Source organism: Harpia harpyja, chromosome 19 (genome assembly GCF_026419915.1).
Source record: "Harpia harpyja isolate bHarHar1 chromosome 19, bHarHar1 primary haplotype, whole genome shotgun sequence".
In the NCBI taxonomy this organism is placed as follows: domain Eukaryota; kingdom Metazoa; phylum Chordata; class Aves; order Accipitriformes; family Accipitridae; genus Harpia; species Harpia harpyja.
Window position 1 is genome coordinate 17,508,084 of NC_068958.1, and position 16,959 is coordinate 17,525,042.

Consider the following 16,959-nt stretch of genomic DNA (forward strand, 5'->3'; position numbering starts at 1 on the left):
GGCGGGGCGGGGCGGGGCGGGGCGGGGCCGGCGGGAGGCCGCGGCGGGGCCGGCGCGGGAGCGGCTGAGGTAAATGGGGGGGGGGGGGGGGCTCACCGCGCACGGGCTCCCCTCCCCACCCCCCCGGTGGCCTCCTCGGTTCTCCCCTCAGCGACCCTCCGGTATCCCTCGGTGTCAGCCCCGGCCTCCTCCTTCCTCATCCCCTGTCAGCCCTGACCGCTGCCCCCCTGCCGCGCGTAACGGCCCGCCGGCCGCCCTGGGAGCCCCCAGCGCCCCTAGAGAACCCCGGTTACCTCAGGCGTCCCCCCTCCCTCCCCTAACAACCTCCCCGCCACCCCCCTCGTGCCCCCCTCTCAGCCCTAGTGACCCCCCCATCAGTCTCCCTGCTGCCGCTGTGGCCCCCCATCGAGCCCCTCTGTCCTTTCACCTCTCTGCCCTCAGGTCTCCCCTTTCTCCCCTCCATCCCCCCTTCCTTCCTGCCCAGCTGCTGTCCTAAACCTTTCCTCCATCCTGGTCCCTTTTCCCTCTCTCTTACCACCCAGAGCTGTCCCCCATGCACTGGGCACCTCCAGTCCCTCTCTGTGACCTTGCAGTAGCTTCAATTCCCCAGCTGTAATGTGGGAAACTGTCTCCTGTGCTCTGCTTCAAGTACTCACGTATTTTTAGCTGCTTTTCTCTGGTTAGACAGGTTGGACTGACAGGTAGCGTGCATTCATCCTGGACACTGAGCTCTTCAGTCAGCTGTAGCGACAGGCCGGTATCGTGGTATGCCAGGTTTCTAAAACAGGCATTGGTACATCCTTATGTCATGGTGTCTTGTGCCTGGCTCTGTTTGGTTTGGCGCCATGCCATTCTGCTGCTTCCCCAGCTGGGTAACAGGGGCTTAGCGAGGGCGTAAAGATCCTCGCCTCAACTCTGGAAGCTGACCCCCATACCCAGAAGATTTAATAGCAGCTTTTTTGGTGTCTGTACCAAGAAAACACTCAAAATGAGTCACCTGTCATTACCCTGCAGTGGGAACAACAAAGGTGACATGTTTCCTACTTTCTTACTTCTCATCCATGGAGGATTAGCAACCTTTAACTGTTGTTATCAGTTTGACCCTGACAGTAAGTTGCTCAAATGAACATGTTCAGTCCCTTTCTGACTCATTGCCGTTCAAACTTTGTGTTTACTTAGGAATGCACACGGCAAATTGCTTTCTCTTTCTTCCTTCAACTCTGTGTCCGTTGGAGTATTTTGCTGGAGAGAAAAAGGAGTATCCCTTAGTACGGCTGGCTTTATCTCTGCCTGTCTTGCTGAGAGAGCAGGGAAGACGCAGGTTGACAATCAGGGTATCAGCATTAATTTAGAAATTTCCCTTTTTCCCACGTATTTTGACCATCTTTTCAGCATTATCATTCTAGGTAATGTTAACTTTCTGCTGTTAGTGGTCTTGGCCACCTTTCATCTTCATTTGTAGTTTCTATTCCGCATACTCAAGCATGTGCAGGGTGCTGCGGCACACTTCCTGCATTTAAAGAAAAACCTCAGAGATGGTTAAAATCTCTTTTGCTTTTGAAACACTTCCTTGACTTGCTTTTGATGATGATGTGATAATGTCAACTGCAGGAAAGATCTGTGATACTCAATCTGGGGCTTAAAAACCCCCTTAGGACACAAAAGTACCTACAGATCAGGATAATGTTTAAGAAAATCCTAGTTATGTTGAAAAGAGAGGCTAGCCATTGCCATTGTATAATCAGTTGGCAAAGGACCTTGTGAAAAAACAAGGAGGTTGAGTGTTTTCTTTCTCACTGATGAAAACAATAGGACAGGATGAGGTGTTAATAATAATTTATTTCAGGACCTTCCAGCTGGCAAACTGCAAGGCAATTCCATCCTGCCTCCCAGTGATTTGAGGTGCCTCGTTACGCGCCTGTGCTTGCCCAGACGCTCCACGTTCAGAGCCCTGTGAGTTGGCAGTGACACAGTGTATCTACAGCAGTGCGAAGTTTTTACGGCCTGGAGCAGATGGTGCCATAAATGTACACAGCGCTTTGCACAGAGCAAAGCCTGTGTTTGGTATATACAGTCTGCCCACATAACAGCGTGAAGAAAAGACTTGATTTCACTGAAAAAATTTAAACAGGAAGATGAAGGGAGATGATAAGAATTCAGGGAAGATCTTGACAGAGCTAAGAAAGAGAATTTAGTGGGGAAAAAACTTACAGAAGTGTTTTAAGTGTAAGGAGAGCTTGTCGGGGGTTTATGTCTGGAAAAGTAAGAGGACCAGAGCTGCAGTTTTCTTACAGAGCCCAAACCAGCTCCAATTCCTGTGCCGTTGGGATGTACCAGCCTGCAGCTATATTCACGGTGAAAAGTCATGCCTCACCTGAGCTCTCTGCTTGCAACTGAAGCTACCATGCTGCTCTTTATGCCTGACCACATGAAAATGAGGATAATTTGTGTCCAGGCCTTAGCTCTGGGAGAGTGACAGCATAGGTTGCAGAGATGCCCAGTCTTGACTGACTGAGGGCTTCTCTGCAGCAGGGCTTGCTCTGGAGCCCTGCCTGCATGGACACATTTATTATGTAATAAGAGCAATATCCAGGGGGCAAGTTGGGAATAGCTGTTCTGCTTTACTAACCTTGCCTTAGTCCAGGTAAATCAATCTGCATAGGCAGGCAGATACTCCCAACAGGTGGAGAATCTGTTTTGCCCGTGAGCCTTACCCCCACATAGCTTCAGTCCCACTGCATCCACCTGGCAGCAGTATCCCAAAGCAGCATCTGACCAGCACCTGAACGTTGCAGACATCTGTGCAAGCTTATGAATATCATGAGCTAGCAGGAACGCTGCACAGTATCTCCTCTCTGACAGCTTCTCTCATGTGAAGAGAAGACAGGAGTTGTGGGATGTCTGATTAAATTCAGGTTGCTTCAACACCTATCCTGCCACATATTTAGCGTAGCACCAGCATCACATTGGGATGCCCATCCACAATGAAACAGGACAACTCCATGTTCTGTCCTCTTCCTTATGTGAAAGCAGTGATCGTAGGCACTGGTTTCAATTGCATTAAAACGGTTGCATTCATTTTTTTTTTCTTAAAAGCTTCTCACTTCAAGTGAAATCTTTGTGTAGACAAGTTCTATAAATCAAAAAGTCTTAAACACCTGCTTTTCTGCATTTCTACCATCCCACCATACACAAGCTTCACACCTTAAACCACTTGGAACATAGGAAAAACATACTGTGTCAGGCCAACAGTCCATCTAATCCAACGTCCAGTCAGCAGCAATGACTAATAGAAGATGCTAAGAAGGAGAATAAATACTATAGAATAAGAGGCATAGAAGTACCTCACATCTTGATTATTTTCCTTTATATCTCAAAGATTTAGAAAAAAAAATGAAGCGAATGTGGAACTTCACCAGAAAGATGACTTTGGATTCCCCTTGAGGTGACATTTCTTTTGATGCCCTTGTTCTCAGGTATGTGGCATATTGGTTTGTTTGTTTGTTTGTTTTCAGGCAAAAATCTATTAGCTCAGAAATAAAGCTAAGGCACTATTAACATTTAAATGCTAAAGAAAAAGTAAAATCTAAGCATCAGACTGACTGCTTGAAGTTTTGAATCACATGCCCAGGCATGTAACATCTGTAACAAGAGAATGCCGTGCAAAATATGCATTTCTCTTTCAAATTCCCAATTTACTTATACAAGAGATGGGATTGTGAAGTTATATTAATTACTATTTTTACTGCATTAGTCTTAAAATGAAAGTCAACATTAGAGGGCAAATGTTATACTTAGCTTAAAAATGAAAGCTTAAGGGTAAGAAAGCAAGCACTTTTAATCCTATCACTCTATTCTTATTCACTACATCTCCTGTTAGACACCTTCATCTGCTACCTAACACCTTCCTTACAAGCAGCTGAACCTTCAATTTTACAAGGATGTAATTGTACATTCTTTTCAAGGGTTATCAGTTAGAATTGGCTTTTGTTACATCCCAGGAGCATGCCAGAGCTCATGTGTTCTTGTTTGAACCACTGATATTCTAGGCTTAAAAGCAGCACAAACACAAGACACCAGTTTCGGGTAAATGAGCAATTCTCATTATGCATTGTTATGCATTATGTGATAAATCTAACAGCCTGGCTTTCCACAAGCTCTCCCAGACATGTGGGCTGGCAAAGGTTAGGCAAAGAGATATGACAAAGGTCTGCCAGTGACCAAATACCTGCTGTGTGCAGTAAATCCACGTCAGAAGAGCGCTGAGGTCTCCTAAGTGAGATGCAAAGGGGTTGATTAGCTCTGATCTGTTGCAAGATTCACCCACTTTTGTTTCAACTTCTTTTTTCCTCTCATGAGACTTTCCAGTCTTGGTGCTTTCTATCTCTTTCTTCCTTTTCTCTTTCTCCTTTCTTTCAGTCTCTTACACTCTAGGCAATGCCCACCTCCTAAAACCTCTCAGTGCTGCAGTCCTTCCTGTTTTGTCTCAACATTATTTTGCTTTTCTCACATACTTTTTGACCTTTGCCTGGAAGCCCTTGGATCTGTACTCTTTGTTATCTGCTCTTCACCTTTATCCTGTTTCATATTCAATTTACAGTCTCCAGTTTCAAGTGTGCTTAAACGCTTTATGTACTCTTCTTACCAGTGTACACATAAGGGAATGCCATCAGTAAGATGGCATAAAACACAGGGGCAAGTATAGCCTAGAGAAGAGAAGGCTCAGGTGGGATCTCATCTCCCTACCTGCAGGGAGTGTGCAAAGAGGACGGAGCCAGGCTTTCTTCAGTGGCACCCAGTGACAGGACCAGAGGCCGTGGGCACAAACTGAAACACAGGAGGCTCTGTCTGAATATCAGGAAACACTTTTTCACTGTGAGGATGACTGGGCACCAGCACAAGTTACCCAGAGAGGTTGTAGTATCTCCATCCTTGGGAGATATTCAAAAGCCATCCTGCACAACTGGCTCTGGCTGGCCCTGCTTGAGCAGAGGGGTGGGACAAGATGACCTCCAGAGGTCCCATCCCACCGCAGCCATTTTGGGATTCTGAAATCAGCTGTGTTTAACTTTGTATTTGAAGCTGATTGAAAATTACTTCCCTCTAGTAGCAAGAGTAGAGAGGAGTCACAGTTCTTTCTGCGTGAGCTCACCAGGGTGACACAGCTGCACATTATTGCTCTTAGAGAACTGGAGGTAGAGACACAGATTTGCTGTCAGGCTGGGACTTAATGGAACTGGATAGCACAAGTACAGAGTTAGCCATTTCACTCCACTGTAAATGGACCTTTTCCTCCCATCTGTAAAAACACGGTAGCTGCTCTACTGCCACTAGGAACAAGTTTGAAGGCTGTGGCTGGCAGCAGTCAGCTCTCGCTCATAGATATCTGTAAGCTTATTTAAGTTATGCTTATAACAGATGTTGAGTCACACAACATGACAGGTAGTAAATGAGTGCAGATATTAAAGTAATTTTAGGTCATTTCCTCCACGTCTACCCAGTTGATTATTAATGGAAGTTAGAGGCTCCACAACAGCCCCTATCAGTTAAACTGTCACTATTGGGACATGTTCTCTGTCAGCCTCACTAATTCTAGCATGGTGTTATGACACAAGGGTAAGAAGAAATAGAGTCAGTTATTCACAATGACCCACTTGACCTTAATTTTGGCAGCAGCAAATGCCGAGACATGTAGTAAAGTGACACTACTGGTTTCTTTTGTCATGAGCTTCTAAGAATTTCAGAATTAACATTTCCAGATGTTATTTCTGCTTATTTATGATTGCTAGTTGCTATGAAGTCAAATGTTCACTTTGCGTTTGCAGGACAGGACTGCGAGCAATATCAAATTGCTGTACTTGAAGCAGCTTGCCTCAAGAAAAGCAAAACCTTTATGAATAATAAACCTTTGTATTTGATTCCTCACAGTGTTCAGAGTTAGAAGTCAGCACTGAAATGTGGTGGTTTCAGCAAGGCCTCTCTTTCTTGCCTGTGGCTTTGGTTGTTTGGTCAGCTGCATCTTTTGTGTTTTCATACATTACTGCAATTGTCCTACACCATGTCGACCCTTTGGTGCCCTACATCAGGTCAGTAACATTCATACTGTACCACAGTATTGAATTGGCCTCTCACTCCTGTGAATTCTTCCCCAACTCCAAACTTTAAACAGCAGCCCTTATCTAACAGGTCCAGTTCTAAAGTTACTAGCTGTTTGTAGTTATTTGTGTGTAACACTATTTAATGCTGTCTATTTTTGTGCAAAAGTCTAAGCTTTAAGCTGTGGCTGTGTGAATGTATCCTTAAAATGATGATGAACAGGAAAACTGGGCATGCACCTCCAACCCTCTGTTTGGAGTAAAGTGTCTTGCTGTCACCAGGTTTGGTTGCACCAGTAAATCTGTACTATAATCTATATTTCCAACGGCATTGCATCAAAGCTGTATGCCTTGGTTTTGGTCTTTCAGTTTTCCAAGTTCTTCATTTTTCCAGTTTTAATGCTCTTTATTCACCTTTTGTGGAATCAAGATCAGTATAAAAGGAATAGTTATACCAAGCATGTTCATTCCTTGTTCTAAGGATAGCGTGTCTTTATCGTGCTTATTTCTACAGCTCAAACTAGCACAGTATGGTTTCAGTAATGAGAAATTCAGTGAAAATATCTGGGAGGGTTTTTACAAATCTGTTTCTTATGGTTCCTTTGTAGACTGAAATAAGTAAAGTTGTGTTGCAAGTATTTTTAGTATAGACAGATACGTATCACCCCATTTATCTCTTCCAGTGATACAGGGACAATACCTCCTGAAAGATGCTTATTTGGGATCATGTTAAATATTTCGTCTTTCTTGGGTGAGTATAGAAAGCTGTCCTTGGCAAACTGCAGGCAGTTCTGGAACACACACAGCTTTAAACAATTTAATGTCCTTATTCAGATCATTAGACAGCCCGTAATTCTCAGTAAAAAAATAAATTCTAAGCAATCAATCTTAATTATCTTAAGCAATTCAGAGGAAAGTGCATGGCAGTGGTGTTATCCACAAAGCCAGCATGACAACTGCAGATTCCAGAAGGCTAAAAATGTGTTTAAAAAAACCCAGCAGGCTAGTAAGAGAAATAGAAACGCAAATTCAAGGCAGTCACCTTACTTGTGCTGCAATTATGGAGAAGGGGAAAAACAACCTAGTATGTCTTTCAAATGAAAGAGATCAGAAAAATCTAGTAAGTTGACTTTAGTTTACCATTATATTATTTGACTTCCAGATTCTCAGCTTTCCTATTTCAGTGTACCATAAGACAGTTTTTGTATTTTCAATAGTTGCCTCTGTCACTTGGCATCTTCCCAGTTAAAAAAGGACAGTCTACTCATCAGCTGAGAATCTTACTGCATTTGGGTTCTTCATTAACAGGTATGGCTACCATGTACGTCCGTTATAAACAAGTTTACGCTTTGAATCCAGAAAAATCCAAGATCATCAAGCTTAATAAGATTGGCCTTACACTAGGATTGATGAGCTGTTTTGGACTTTGCATTATTGCAAATTTCCAGGTTTGTGCTTTGCTTGCAATGTCCTGAAGCTGTCCAGAGTTGTGTGTGTGTTTGTTTACTGAGCTATCTGATAACATGGGGTTTTTGCTGAAAGCAAAACTTTTTAGGGCAAACTTGTTTTTTGTCAAATTCTCTACAGAAAACCATTAAAAAAATAAGTTTTGATGTAGAATTGCTTAATCATTTCTTATTTGCTTTATCCACTGGGACTTGTGAGCAGCCATTCATGAAATTTCAAAACATTAAAAACTCCACAAGTTTTGCAGAAAGCAAACTCATCTTGGATCTCCTCATAGAAGATTTTATTCTGGAGCTAGGCCTTTCAAAGACCACAACTATATTGTATTTTGACTAAGGAGAATCAGGTATCTAATATTCAAAAATTGTTACAACTGGAAGTAAAGCCAACAAAAACACCCAACCCCACAAGAAGTCCAGCTCTGAAAAATCTGCCCTCTTAGGTACCAGCTCTTGAAAATACTGCAGTGTTAATCAGCTTTTGAATTTCTCCATCCCAGTGTCTCTATTGTTTTTCCTCCCCAACAATTCCCACCCCCTCAAAAAAAAAAAATCTGGTATTCTCACATATCACACCATCAGCAGGGCCACATTCTACATCATTGGCTGCAACATGAAAGACAGTTGTACAGTTGCCAGCCTCATCATATTAATTACCTGCTGGGTTTTCTGGAGATCTGTAGTGGTGCCTTTAGCCACTAGAGGCTGCAGTGTCACCTTGGTGTCCTGCTGGATTAGGGCTGGGGAAAAGCAAAGAGGAAAAGCTCCTGGAAAGCCCCACCTTTTTCCTCTTCTCCTTTTACCCTAGCACAGCTCTCCAAGTGCTTCAGCAGCCCCTGTCTTAGAAACCTCAGCACACTCATTTTGGGTAGGGTTTTTTTTTTTTAGAGGCCTCAATCTATTTACTTTTTTCTAGAGCCCTAGCTATACCCAGAGGTCACAGCCTCCCCTACCACATCCACCAAGCAAAAGCGTCCAGGCTGCGTTCAGCTCCATCATTTCCCTCCGCCACTGGTCAGGAGAGGGTATGTCTACTTTCTGTAGATGTCAAGATAATCAAAATATAGAAGGTGCACGTTAATTTGTTAACTAGTTTGTGTAACATTTAATCTTGAGCAAGAGAAAAATTGGAAGTGATGTACCTGCATATCCAAGTGATGCTGAGGACTGTTGAGGGCCACCCCAGAGGCAAAAGGAGCCAAAGCCCCCTGGAATCCACTCGTTACTGGGGACAACTGAAGTGTGAAAATACACAAAGGTGAACAAAAGGGGTATGGGAACAGCCGTCATGCAGAGAGCTCCAGACAGCTCTCACTGCTAGGAGTCAAAGCAATAGCATGGGGCTCATCCTCATGGGAGATTTAATTCATGCTGTTCAGCCAGTACTATTGCTTTATTCTAGCTGTGGCTATTGATTTCCTCTCATATAGGGCAAAGATTTCTGTCTGATGACACCTCATCACTGAACAGCACATGATTTTGGACCACACGCCATTGCAACTTGGTTATTCACTATTTAAATATAGATTCCCACCTCTGTTGTACTGTGGATGCAGCACTTCAAATTCATTTGTGCACGTAAGGTACACATGGAGATTATGAGGAAAAGGTGACTCCAATTCCTGATCTTAATAGTTACTCAGTAAAATACGCAGTCTCATGCTTTAGGGCATAAAAGATCACCTGCATGATCAGAGTGCAGGGAGGCTGCCAGGCCTTGCATTGTGCAATTGGCAAGATAACACAGAGCAAAGGACTGAACACAATGTGATTTTTCAGGGCATAAATTTTAAGTTGGGTTGTTTTTCTTGGAATAACTTCTAGTTTTAATGATTTTTACTATTTGACAGTTGATTCTCCTATAGTGTTTTTTAAGGTAAGAATTATTACTGCTTGATTCAAACTTGTTCCCTCTGAGTATTCAAAGATACTAATTTGACAAACAAGGCTTATTCAAACTAGAGTAATTCAAGGAAGCGCTAAACCTCATTATTTTTAATCCCATTTTGGGTACTAGAACTGTGTCATGTTTATCCCGTATTGCATTATCTTTCACAGATGTTCAGATTCCTGGGCTAGAAATGCTTAGTAGGTAGCCTGTTGTCACTCTCATTACCTGCCCAACTGCAGGGATTCCTTCATCCAGTTTCTGTATTACTGTCCATTATGGCTAATGAGAACAGCTTTTGCAAATTCCTGTAGTTAAGATATAGCTGTGACCTGTAACTTAGCCACAAGAGCTTAACAAAAGCAGCAATACAGAAGGTTGGCAGGTGCTGGCTTCCAGCTAAATCTGTATGGGGTTTCCAAGAAAAATCTCTGAAGTACTGGCATGTTCCAGGACTGCTTAGCTTGGGATATGAGAAGGTAACTGAGTGGGTAGAGTGCCAAAGGTTTACAGAAGAAAATTGTTCTCAGAGTTTAAAATGAAACCAGGTTCTGTACAAGCAGTGCTTTATTTCCCTAGAAATGTATTCTGTACTACATCCACGTGGTTGGAGCCTGCCTGACATTCGGAGTAGGGGCCATTTATATGCTGGTTCAGACCGTCCTATCCTACCTGATGCAGCCAGAAGTTCACAGCAAAGATATCTTTTGGATCCGTCTGACTGTGTTACTCTGGTGTTGTTCAAGCATCGTGAGCAGTATCCTTTTGCAATGCAGTGTCACCGTAAAACAGAGCAGCTTTCATAAATGACAGTATTTGCATCTACATTAATTTAACCTACCAATGTGAAAGGCTGTGCCACAGAAGGCCTGTCATCTTTACACGTACAGTTTGTATCGTGCTATCTATTCATAGTCGGTGTTGCAACCTGGGAACTTTAGAAAAAAGGGAACTACCAGGTTAATCCCACAAGTGAGTCACTGGGTGAGAAAAAAAGGTAAGAGGGATGGTTACCACCCTTTCTCTTCTTTCCTTCTACACACCAGAGACTGAAAATGGCAAAATAAGAGTTTATCACAAAGAGGTCTGACTGTGTATTATGAAAGATGGGGAGAAAGGGAAGTGTACTTAAGAGATGGGTGGTTTTAACAGGGGAAAAAAGCCAGGTAAGAAATAAAAGCATCTGTTCCCTGGTGACAGGAATGCTGCAGCAAGTTTTATAGTTGGATACAACTAAAAGAGAAGTACAGAATGTAGCGCAAGAGAAAATACTAACCTAACTATGTGCAGCAGTCCTGCACTGTGCCAGCTGGCTCCCAGAGCAGGTTTAAAGTGCTGGCATTTGTCAGAGAGACAATTCTGGAGCATATTGCCAGGGTTGAGTCAGAAGAGAGATTTGACCTTTGATCTCCTCCCCTGCCCATCCTACAGTTCAAAAAACAAGATATTTGTGCAAAAATCATTGCTTAAATGCTGTCTCTTTTGCAGCTGAATCAAGGCCGCCAATTTAATCCCCACCAATTCCACTTATTTCCAGGCTGGCAGCCAAAACCAACACTAAACCCTACACCCCATTCCCCAGTGACGGAGCATCTCGCAGAGCTCCCATTCCTGCTACTGCAAGATTATACAATCTGTACTAGTAAGACAAGAAGCGATAGTTGGGGCACAGGCTGGTTATTTATAAAGAAGCGAGAAGGACCCTTACCTGCTGAGGAGGCTTGACACAGAGCAAGGAAGTAATCTGTGAGACTTAGAGAATTGCTGTCCCTAGCAGAAGTTTTTGGTGCTAGCAAAGAGCAAGATTTTCAGCTTTGAACAGTTAGGAGCCAAATACAATTGGGGAAAACTAAAATGGAACAATATGATCTGCTGCAAGTTAAGAGCCTTTTACAGATGCCAAAAACCCACAAACCCCAAATCTGTAGAGGTTTGTTGAACCAGCGTGGTCTAACCAAAATTAGAGGGAAGTAAAGCTGTAGAAATAATGATACATACACACATACATATGGAAAGGGAAGAAAAGGGAAATTGTCAAGAGTATTTTCTAAATTAACAGTTCATAATGTAATAAGGGAAAGATGGTAACAGGGAGAAGTCTGTGGCCATAGGTGAAATGGTTGTGACTAGTACTGGAAGGCAAAAGGAAACATACCTTTTTTATCAGAAATAGTGTGGCCAGCAGGACTAGGGAAGTGATCATCCCCCTGTACTCGGCACTGGTGAGGCCGCACTTTGAATACTGTGTTCAGTTTTGGGCCCCTCACTACAGGAAAGACATTGAGGTGCTGGAGCGTGTCCAGAGAAGGGCAACAAAGCTGGTGAAGTGTCTAGAGAACAAGTCTTATGAGGAGCAGCTGAGGGAACTCAGTTTGTTTAGCCTGGAGAAAAGGAGGCTGAGGGGAGACCTTATTGCTCTCATTGTAATGAGGTAAGTGTCAGCCTTTTCTCCCAAGTAACAAGCAATAGGATGAGAGGAAACAGCCTCAAGTTGTGCCAGGGGAGGTTTAGATTGAATATTAGTTAAAATTTCTTCGCCGAAAGGGTTGTCAAACATTGGAACAGGCTGCCCAGGGAAGGGGTTGAGTCACCATCCCTGGAGGTATTTAAAAGACATGTAGATGTGGTGCTTAGGGACATGGTTTAGTGGTGGACTTGGCAGTGCTAGGTTTACGGTTGGACTCGATGATCTTAAGGGTCTTTTCCAACCTAAATGATTCTCTGATTCTGTCAAAATACTCCTGATCCTCTGCTGGAGTGAAACAGCAGAATTGACAACACAGTTAATTACCTGCTTTGTAATGAGGGGAGGATGGAAGCCAGTTATTTTGGTATCACGATGATTAAATTCTTTCCAATGCAGTAATAACTCAGGCAGGTAACTAACAGCTACTAAAGCTGTACATTTTAATTAGCAGAGAACTGGGTATCTTGCATTCAGATCAGTAACCAGAGCTCCCTGGACAGCTCACATCAATTTTTTAATAAGCTTTGGAAGTCTGGATTTTCAAAGACATATTTGTGCCAGTAAGTTCAGCCTTGTTCACCACCAAAACTAATCTTCCACATCAGGAGGCTCTTGATGTTTAATCTCATTAATGATTGAAGAAGTTAATATCTTAATCCTATGAAAATCAGATCCTCTATAACTTAATGCTCCAAGTTTCATTTATAAAGGCAGTAGCACTGATGTAGCATACCTTCCCTCTGTAAGATGTTGAAAAAGTGACATCTCAATCACTCTAGAAAGAGCCCGGGTCTCTGATCCCTCATTTGATCATTGTCATGTGGGTTTTTCCTTGGCTGCTGTACCAAAGCAGTTATCAAACTTTGAGTGAACTAAGAGGGAAACAGAAAAGCTAACAACCATCTCTGCTGCAAGTGGTATAGTATTCCAATCTGTAACCCACATATCAAGAATTCAAGGTGGCTGAGTAGTTGAAAAGCAGTTGGAGAAAGAGGTCTAGACACTACTAGCCTGGAAAATGCCACTAAAAAGAAATTCAAAATAGAAAGTAAGTATTCACATTTGATCATAGTATAAATGCTTTCATAAGGACCCTGTATTTGATCAAGGAGGTATGACAACATGCAGCATACAGAGAACAAAGATAATCTATTTAGATTAGAATTTGCCTTTTCCTGTGACAGTAATTAGACAGTTGAAACAACCTACAAGTTGAAGGGAATGATGTGAAGCAGTCCATGTTACCATTACTGTTCATTATGCTGAGGAGACCTTGGGGAAAACACAGAGAGATCTTACAGCCTCAGCCTGACACAATGCAGAGCCGAATCTGAAATTTTCAAGTTGCTTGTTCTTGGTCTTGAATCTTCCTTAACATATTTCTTTGCAGTGTTTATTTCCTCAGTTGTTTTATACAGTGGCCTGTATGGAACAAATCTAGTGCAGAAGTTGCACTGGGACCCACAGGAAAAAGTAAGTGATTGAGTGGAGAAAATAAGCAGAGAACAAAAAACAGCTACATTATTTGCAGTGACAAATGCATCTGGGCACTTACGGTGGTTGTGTGCACATACTTGGGATGGGAGAGGACAAGTGAGCTTTACCAGTTGAGCCGGTATGCAGCTATTTGCTAAAGTACTGTTCTGAGCAAAACAGTTGCAGCTTCAAGTGTTATTTTAAATTAATCTCACTGGTGGGCAGTAATTGAACTGCCTCAATGAGATGTCAAGCTACCAGCCTGTCTGGTCTGTGCCAATCAGCAATTCCTGGTCACTGTTACACAGTAACTGTAAATAATGAACCTCACATGCCAGCTGGTTGCAGCAAAGCAGAGTTCCTGACTGCTGCCAGGTGGGTGTCAGGAGGAGAAAAAGGCCCAAGGGTACAAGTGATAGAGCTGCCATTGAAGTGCTAAGGCTGGGCAGTGAAGGATCCCAAGCAGGACAGAGAAAGGGCATGTAGTTCTTAATAGCTCTGCCTGTCTCCCTGGCCATCCTCATCCTCTCCGGGCACTGCTGGAGGTGTGGCACTTATTGGAGGCAATATTATGCAGGCTGGTTTTGAGGGCTTTTCCCACCCCTCCCTTTAAATAAAGCATAAGAAGCTTCTCAGAAGTCTGCTTACATCCAAAGGAGGGCCTTGAACCTTACTTTTGTAAAGGGGTTTTGCTGTTAGTTGTGCCAAGCTGTCCATTAAGCCTTCAGGTTTTGCAGGTTGATATTAAATTCCCAGCGGGGGTCATCCCAGTTGTGTGGAGCAGGTGCTTTCCTGGTCATTCTCACTCTTCTGCTGAGTTCAGCACTTCATTCTTACAGACTCCAGACAGGCTAAGAAATTTTGCTCTCCAAAGGGAATAGTTTTGGATGCGGGATGTCATACACACAAGCCATCTTTGTGCCATTGCAGGTTCAAGAGGAGCTTTTCACACTGATTTTTCCCCCCCCCCCTCTCGCTATTACACAGGGCTACACAGCTCACATCATCAGTACCGTCTCAGAGTGGTCGTTAGCATTCTCCTTTCTCAGCTTTTTCCTCACCTATATCCGTGACTTTCAGGTAAAATGAAGTTACAATTAAGTGCTCTGGTTCTCCAAGGTCTAAATAGCCCAACAGGATGCTATTTATGTTTATGCTATAACATAATATTTATGTTGTTTATGCTATAACAAGATGGACTGCCTTGTATTATCAATCATCAAGGCTGGAAGACCTGTAGCATGAACAACCCTAAGCAGTCCTCTCTTCCTCAGTAGCATCTATGCCTACTGTGTTAACACACAGACTCCAGCATGAGACTAGCTTTAACGAGCTTCACTTGCGAGATCTGTCACAATCACAGGGGATGTTTGCCCTAGGATTGCAAGGCAAACAACAGAGTCAGTGCAGGAGAACAGCTTGCGAGTCAGGCTTATAGTTGTGAAGCCAATCTGCATTTTGGTGTTTCATCTGACTACTGAAATTGCCCATGCTGAGCAAGTGACAAGCCTGCTAACTTAAATTTTTTTCCTTTTTCCTACATAGAAAATTTCCCTGCGTGCAGTTGTCAGTTTGCATGGACAAACCCTTTATAACACACCGCAGAGCTTTGTGACTGATGAGCAGGCACTGCTGATAGCGGGGAGCATCTAATGAAGGTGAAGAGAACATGTTCTCAGCATAACTCAGGAATTTAATAGCAATAATGGTTGATATTTCTAAGCATTTATTTTATATAAAAAAAGGTATGAAGTGATCATATTGTACTTGACACAAAGGGCTTTGCTGTTAACCCACAGAGCAATGCAAATGTTATCAGTATTGTAAACAAGCCTGTAACATTTCTTCATATGCCCATGTCATGAAAGAATTAAATGAAGGTTATTAAAGAGTTGTGTCTCCTCATCTCTTCCACCACACCCAGTTTTACTTCCCTCATTCCCTTGCCCTCTCCAGTGTTCCTCAGGCCAAGTCTTTTTGGATACAAGGAGCCCCCAGCCTAGAGCCGGGCCCCAGCCTCGTCCTTCCGCACCTGCAGCTCCCTCGTCGGGGCAGCTGGGGCTGACCCATGACCTGCACACTATGCCAGAGTGGAAGGACCCCAAAGCCACCTCATCCTTTGAGCAACCTGCAAGGAAAATGCTCTAAATTTCTTCCTTCCTTCCTTTCCCACCTCCGGCAGTTGCTTGAGCTGATGGACAGGTTCATCCAAGAGTCCATGTGCAGAGTGTGCCTACTGCACAAGCCTAGGAAGAGTCAGACTCTGCAGCCCATGTCCTGCTTGCTCAAGGGGGAAGCGCTGACTCTTAAACAAGCATAGAGCATGACACATGTCCTTGTAGCCTTGATGTCCCTAGTTGTCCCCTGAGACAGTCTCCAACCCAAGTGCCAGCTGCTCATTCCTCTTGCTGCTTCCAAAAGCAGTCGTATGGTGTGGCCAGCCCTTAACCTGACCTTGCAGCTTGTCAGGATGCTCCAGAGGTTGAGCTCCACAAGGCTTTCAGTGCTAGACACCCCAGATGCGTGCCAGGGTGTTCATACTGAGTCTTTTCATAGGGACAACCTCCCCCACACAGGAGTCATGTCCGGACCAAGCCAGAAGCCTTAAAAATACACATTTGCTCTAGTTCTACCAAAGTAAAGGGATATTTGATACACACAGACCTACAGAATACATTACCAACAGCTGCCTTTGGGCCCTATTTAGCAGGAATAGCTCAGCTTCCTTCCTAAATTATTGCTCAAGTCTACAGCTACATCAGCTCTAGCATGTGTTTCCTCCCACACCAAAAGAGCTTATGCTGGCATCTTCCCTTCTCTGGAGGGGCAGGTAAAGGACCAGGAGAGGAATTTAAGCTGGAGGCCTCCTGGAAATCCCAGCAGCTACCCTGGGAAACTTCTTTCTCCCAGATTAAAATAGAATGTCTCCATCGCAGTTGTGCTTTGTTTGCAGCCTGGTTCAGCCCAGAGTTCAGACCATCCACATGGTGAAAACAAGCTTTGGAACCAACAAACTGCCAAATTACTGAAGCCAGTGGAGTACAAGGACAAGTAGATACGATTAACATGGAGTCACAGAGACCCCAAGGGCTCTACAGCTTGGGGAAGATTTCCCCAAGTATTATATTTTAGCTGCTGATAAATCCCTAAGGTTCAGGGCCTCCCTAGAGAGTCACACACTTGGCTACACACTCTCCAATGAGGCAATATGCAAACCCCAGTTTCTGGTTAACTGCTACAACCTAGAAAACATGTTTCAGCTAGCAGAAACCACTTTTCTATGCCTCATTTAAGTCTCATTAGGCAAAAGGCTTAACCAGGAGATTGTCATGACAGTGACATAGTGCCTTGGGTTTGCAGAGCCCTGATCCCTGCTGACAGCGCCCTTTTCCTGGTACAAAAGGGGGAGAAACAAAAACCTCATTCAGTCATTCATTCATGCAGCTTCTCAGGAAGGCTCTAGTAGGACCCTGCCTGCTCACGAGGCTTTTCTCTCCTTCCCCTGGTGCCTGGCATCACCTTCCCTTCGTCTCTCTCTCCCATGGATCACTATCAAGCACAGACAGG

At 43.7% G+C, this 16,959-nt stretch overlaps 2 protein-coding genes across 8 annotated transcripts in view; one reads left to right on the forward strand and one right to left on the reverse strand.

Annotated features, from left to right (window-relative positions):
* The window catches only part of CEPT1 (choline/ethanolamine phosphotransferase 1), a 69,958-nt gene that overhangs the window by 31,431 nt on the left and 21,568 nt on the right, over nt 1–16,959 (reverse strand). The window contains exon 1 of one of the 4 annotated variants that reach the window (XM_052814199.1): nt 657–766. The exons of 1 other annotated variant lie outside the window; for it this stretch is intronic. The gene's annotated coding sequence lies outside the window, so the exon portion shown is untranslated. Of the gene's footprint in view, nt 1–535; nt 633–656; nt 767–16,959 lie in introns of those variants that run through there. 2 more of the 4 variants (XM_052814194.1, XM_052814195.1) reach the window with 2 other exon arrangements.
* DRAM2 (DNA damage regulated autophagy modulator 2) lies at nt 19–15,283 on the forward strand. 4 transcript variants are annotated; one of them, XM_052814204.1, is made up of 9 exons: nt 19–69; nt 3,380–3,476; nt 5,929–6,086; nt 6,779–6,846; nt 7,404–7,543; nt 10,029–10,206; nt 13,307–13,389; nt 14,380–14,472; nt 14,938–15,283. In XM_052814204.1, exons 3-9 carry the CDS (start codon nt 5,956–5,958, stop codon nt 15,043–15,045), a joined length of 801 nt encoding a protein of 266 aa, XP_052670164.1. In that variant the 5' UTR covers nt 19–69; nt 3,380–3,476; nt 5,929–5,955; the 3' UTR covers nt 15,046–15,283. The 4 variants fall into 4 exon arrangements, with proteins under 4 accessions (XP_052670164.1, XP_052670165.1, XP_052670166.1 ...); XM_052814205.1 differs by lacking the exon at nt 14,380–14,472 and adding an exon at nt 8,478–8,586 and having other exon boundaries at nt 14,938–15,060; XM_052814206.1 differs by lacking the exon at nt 14,380–14,472.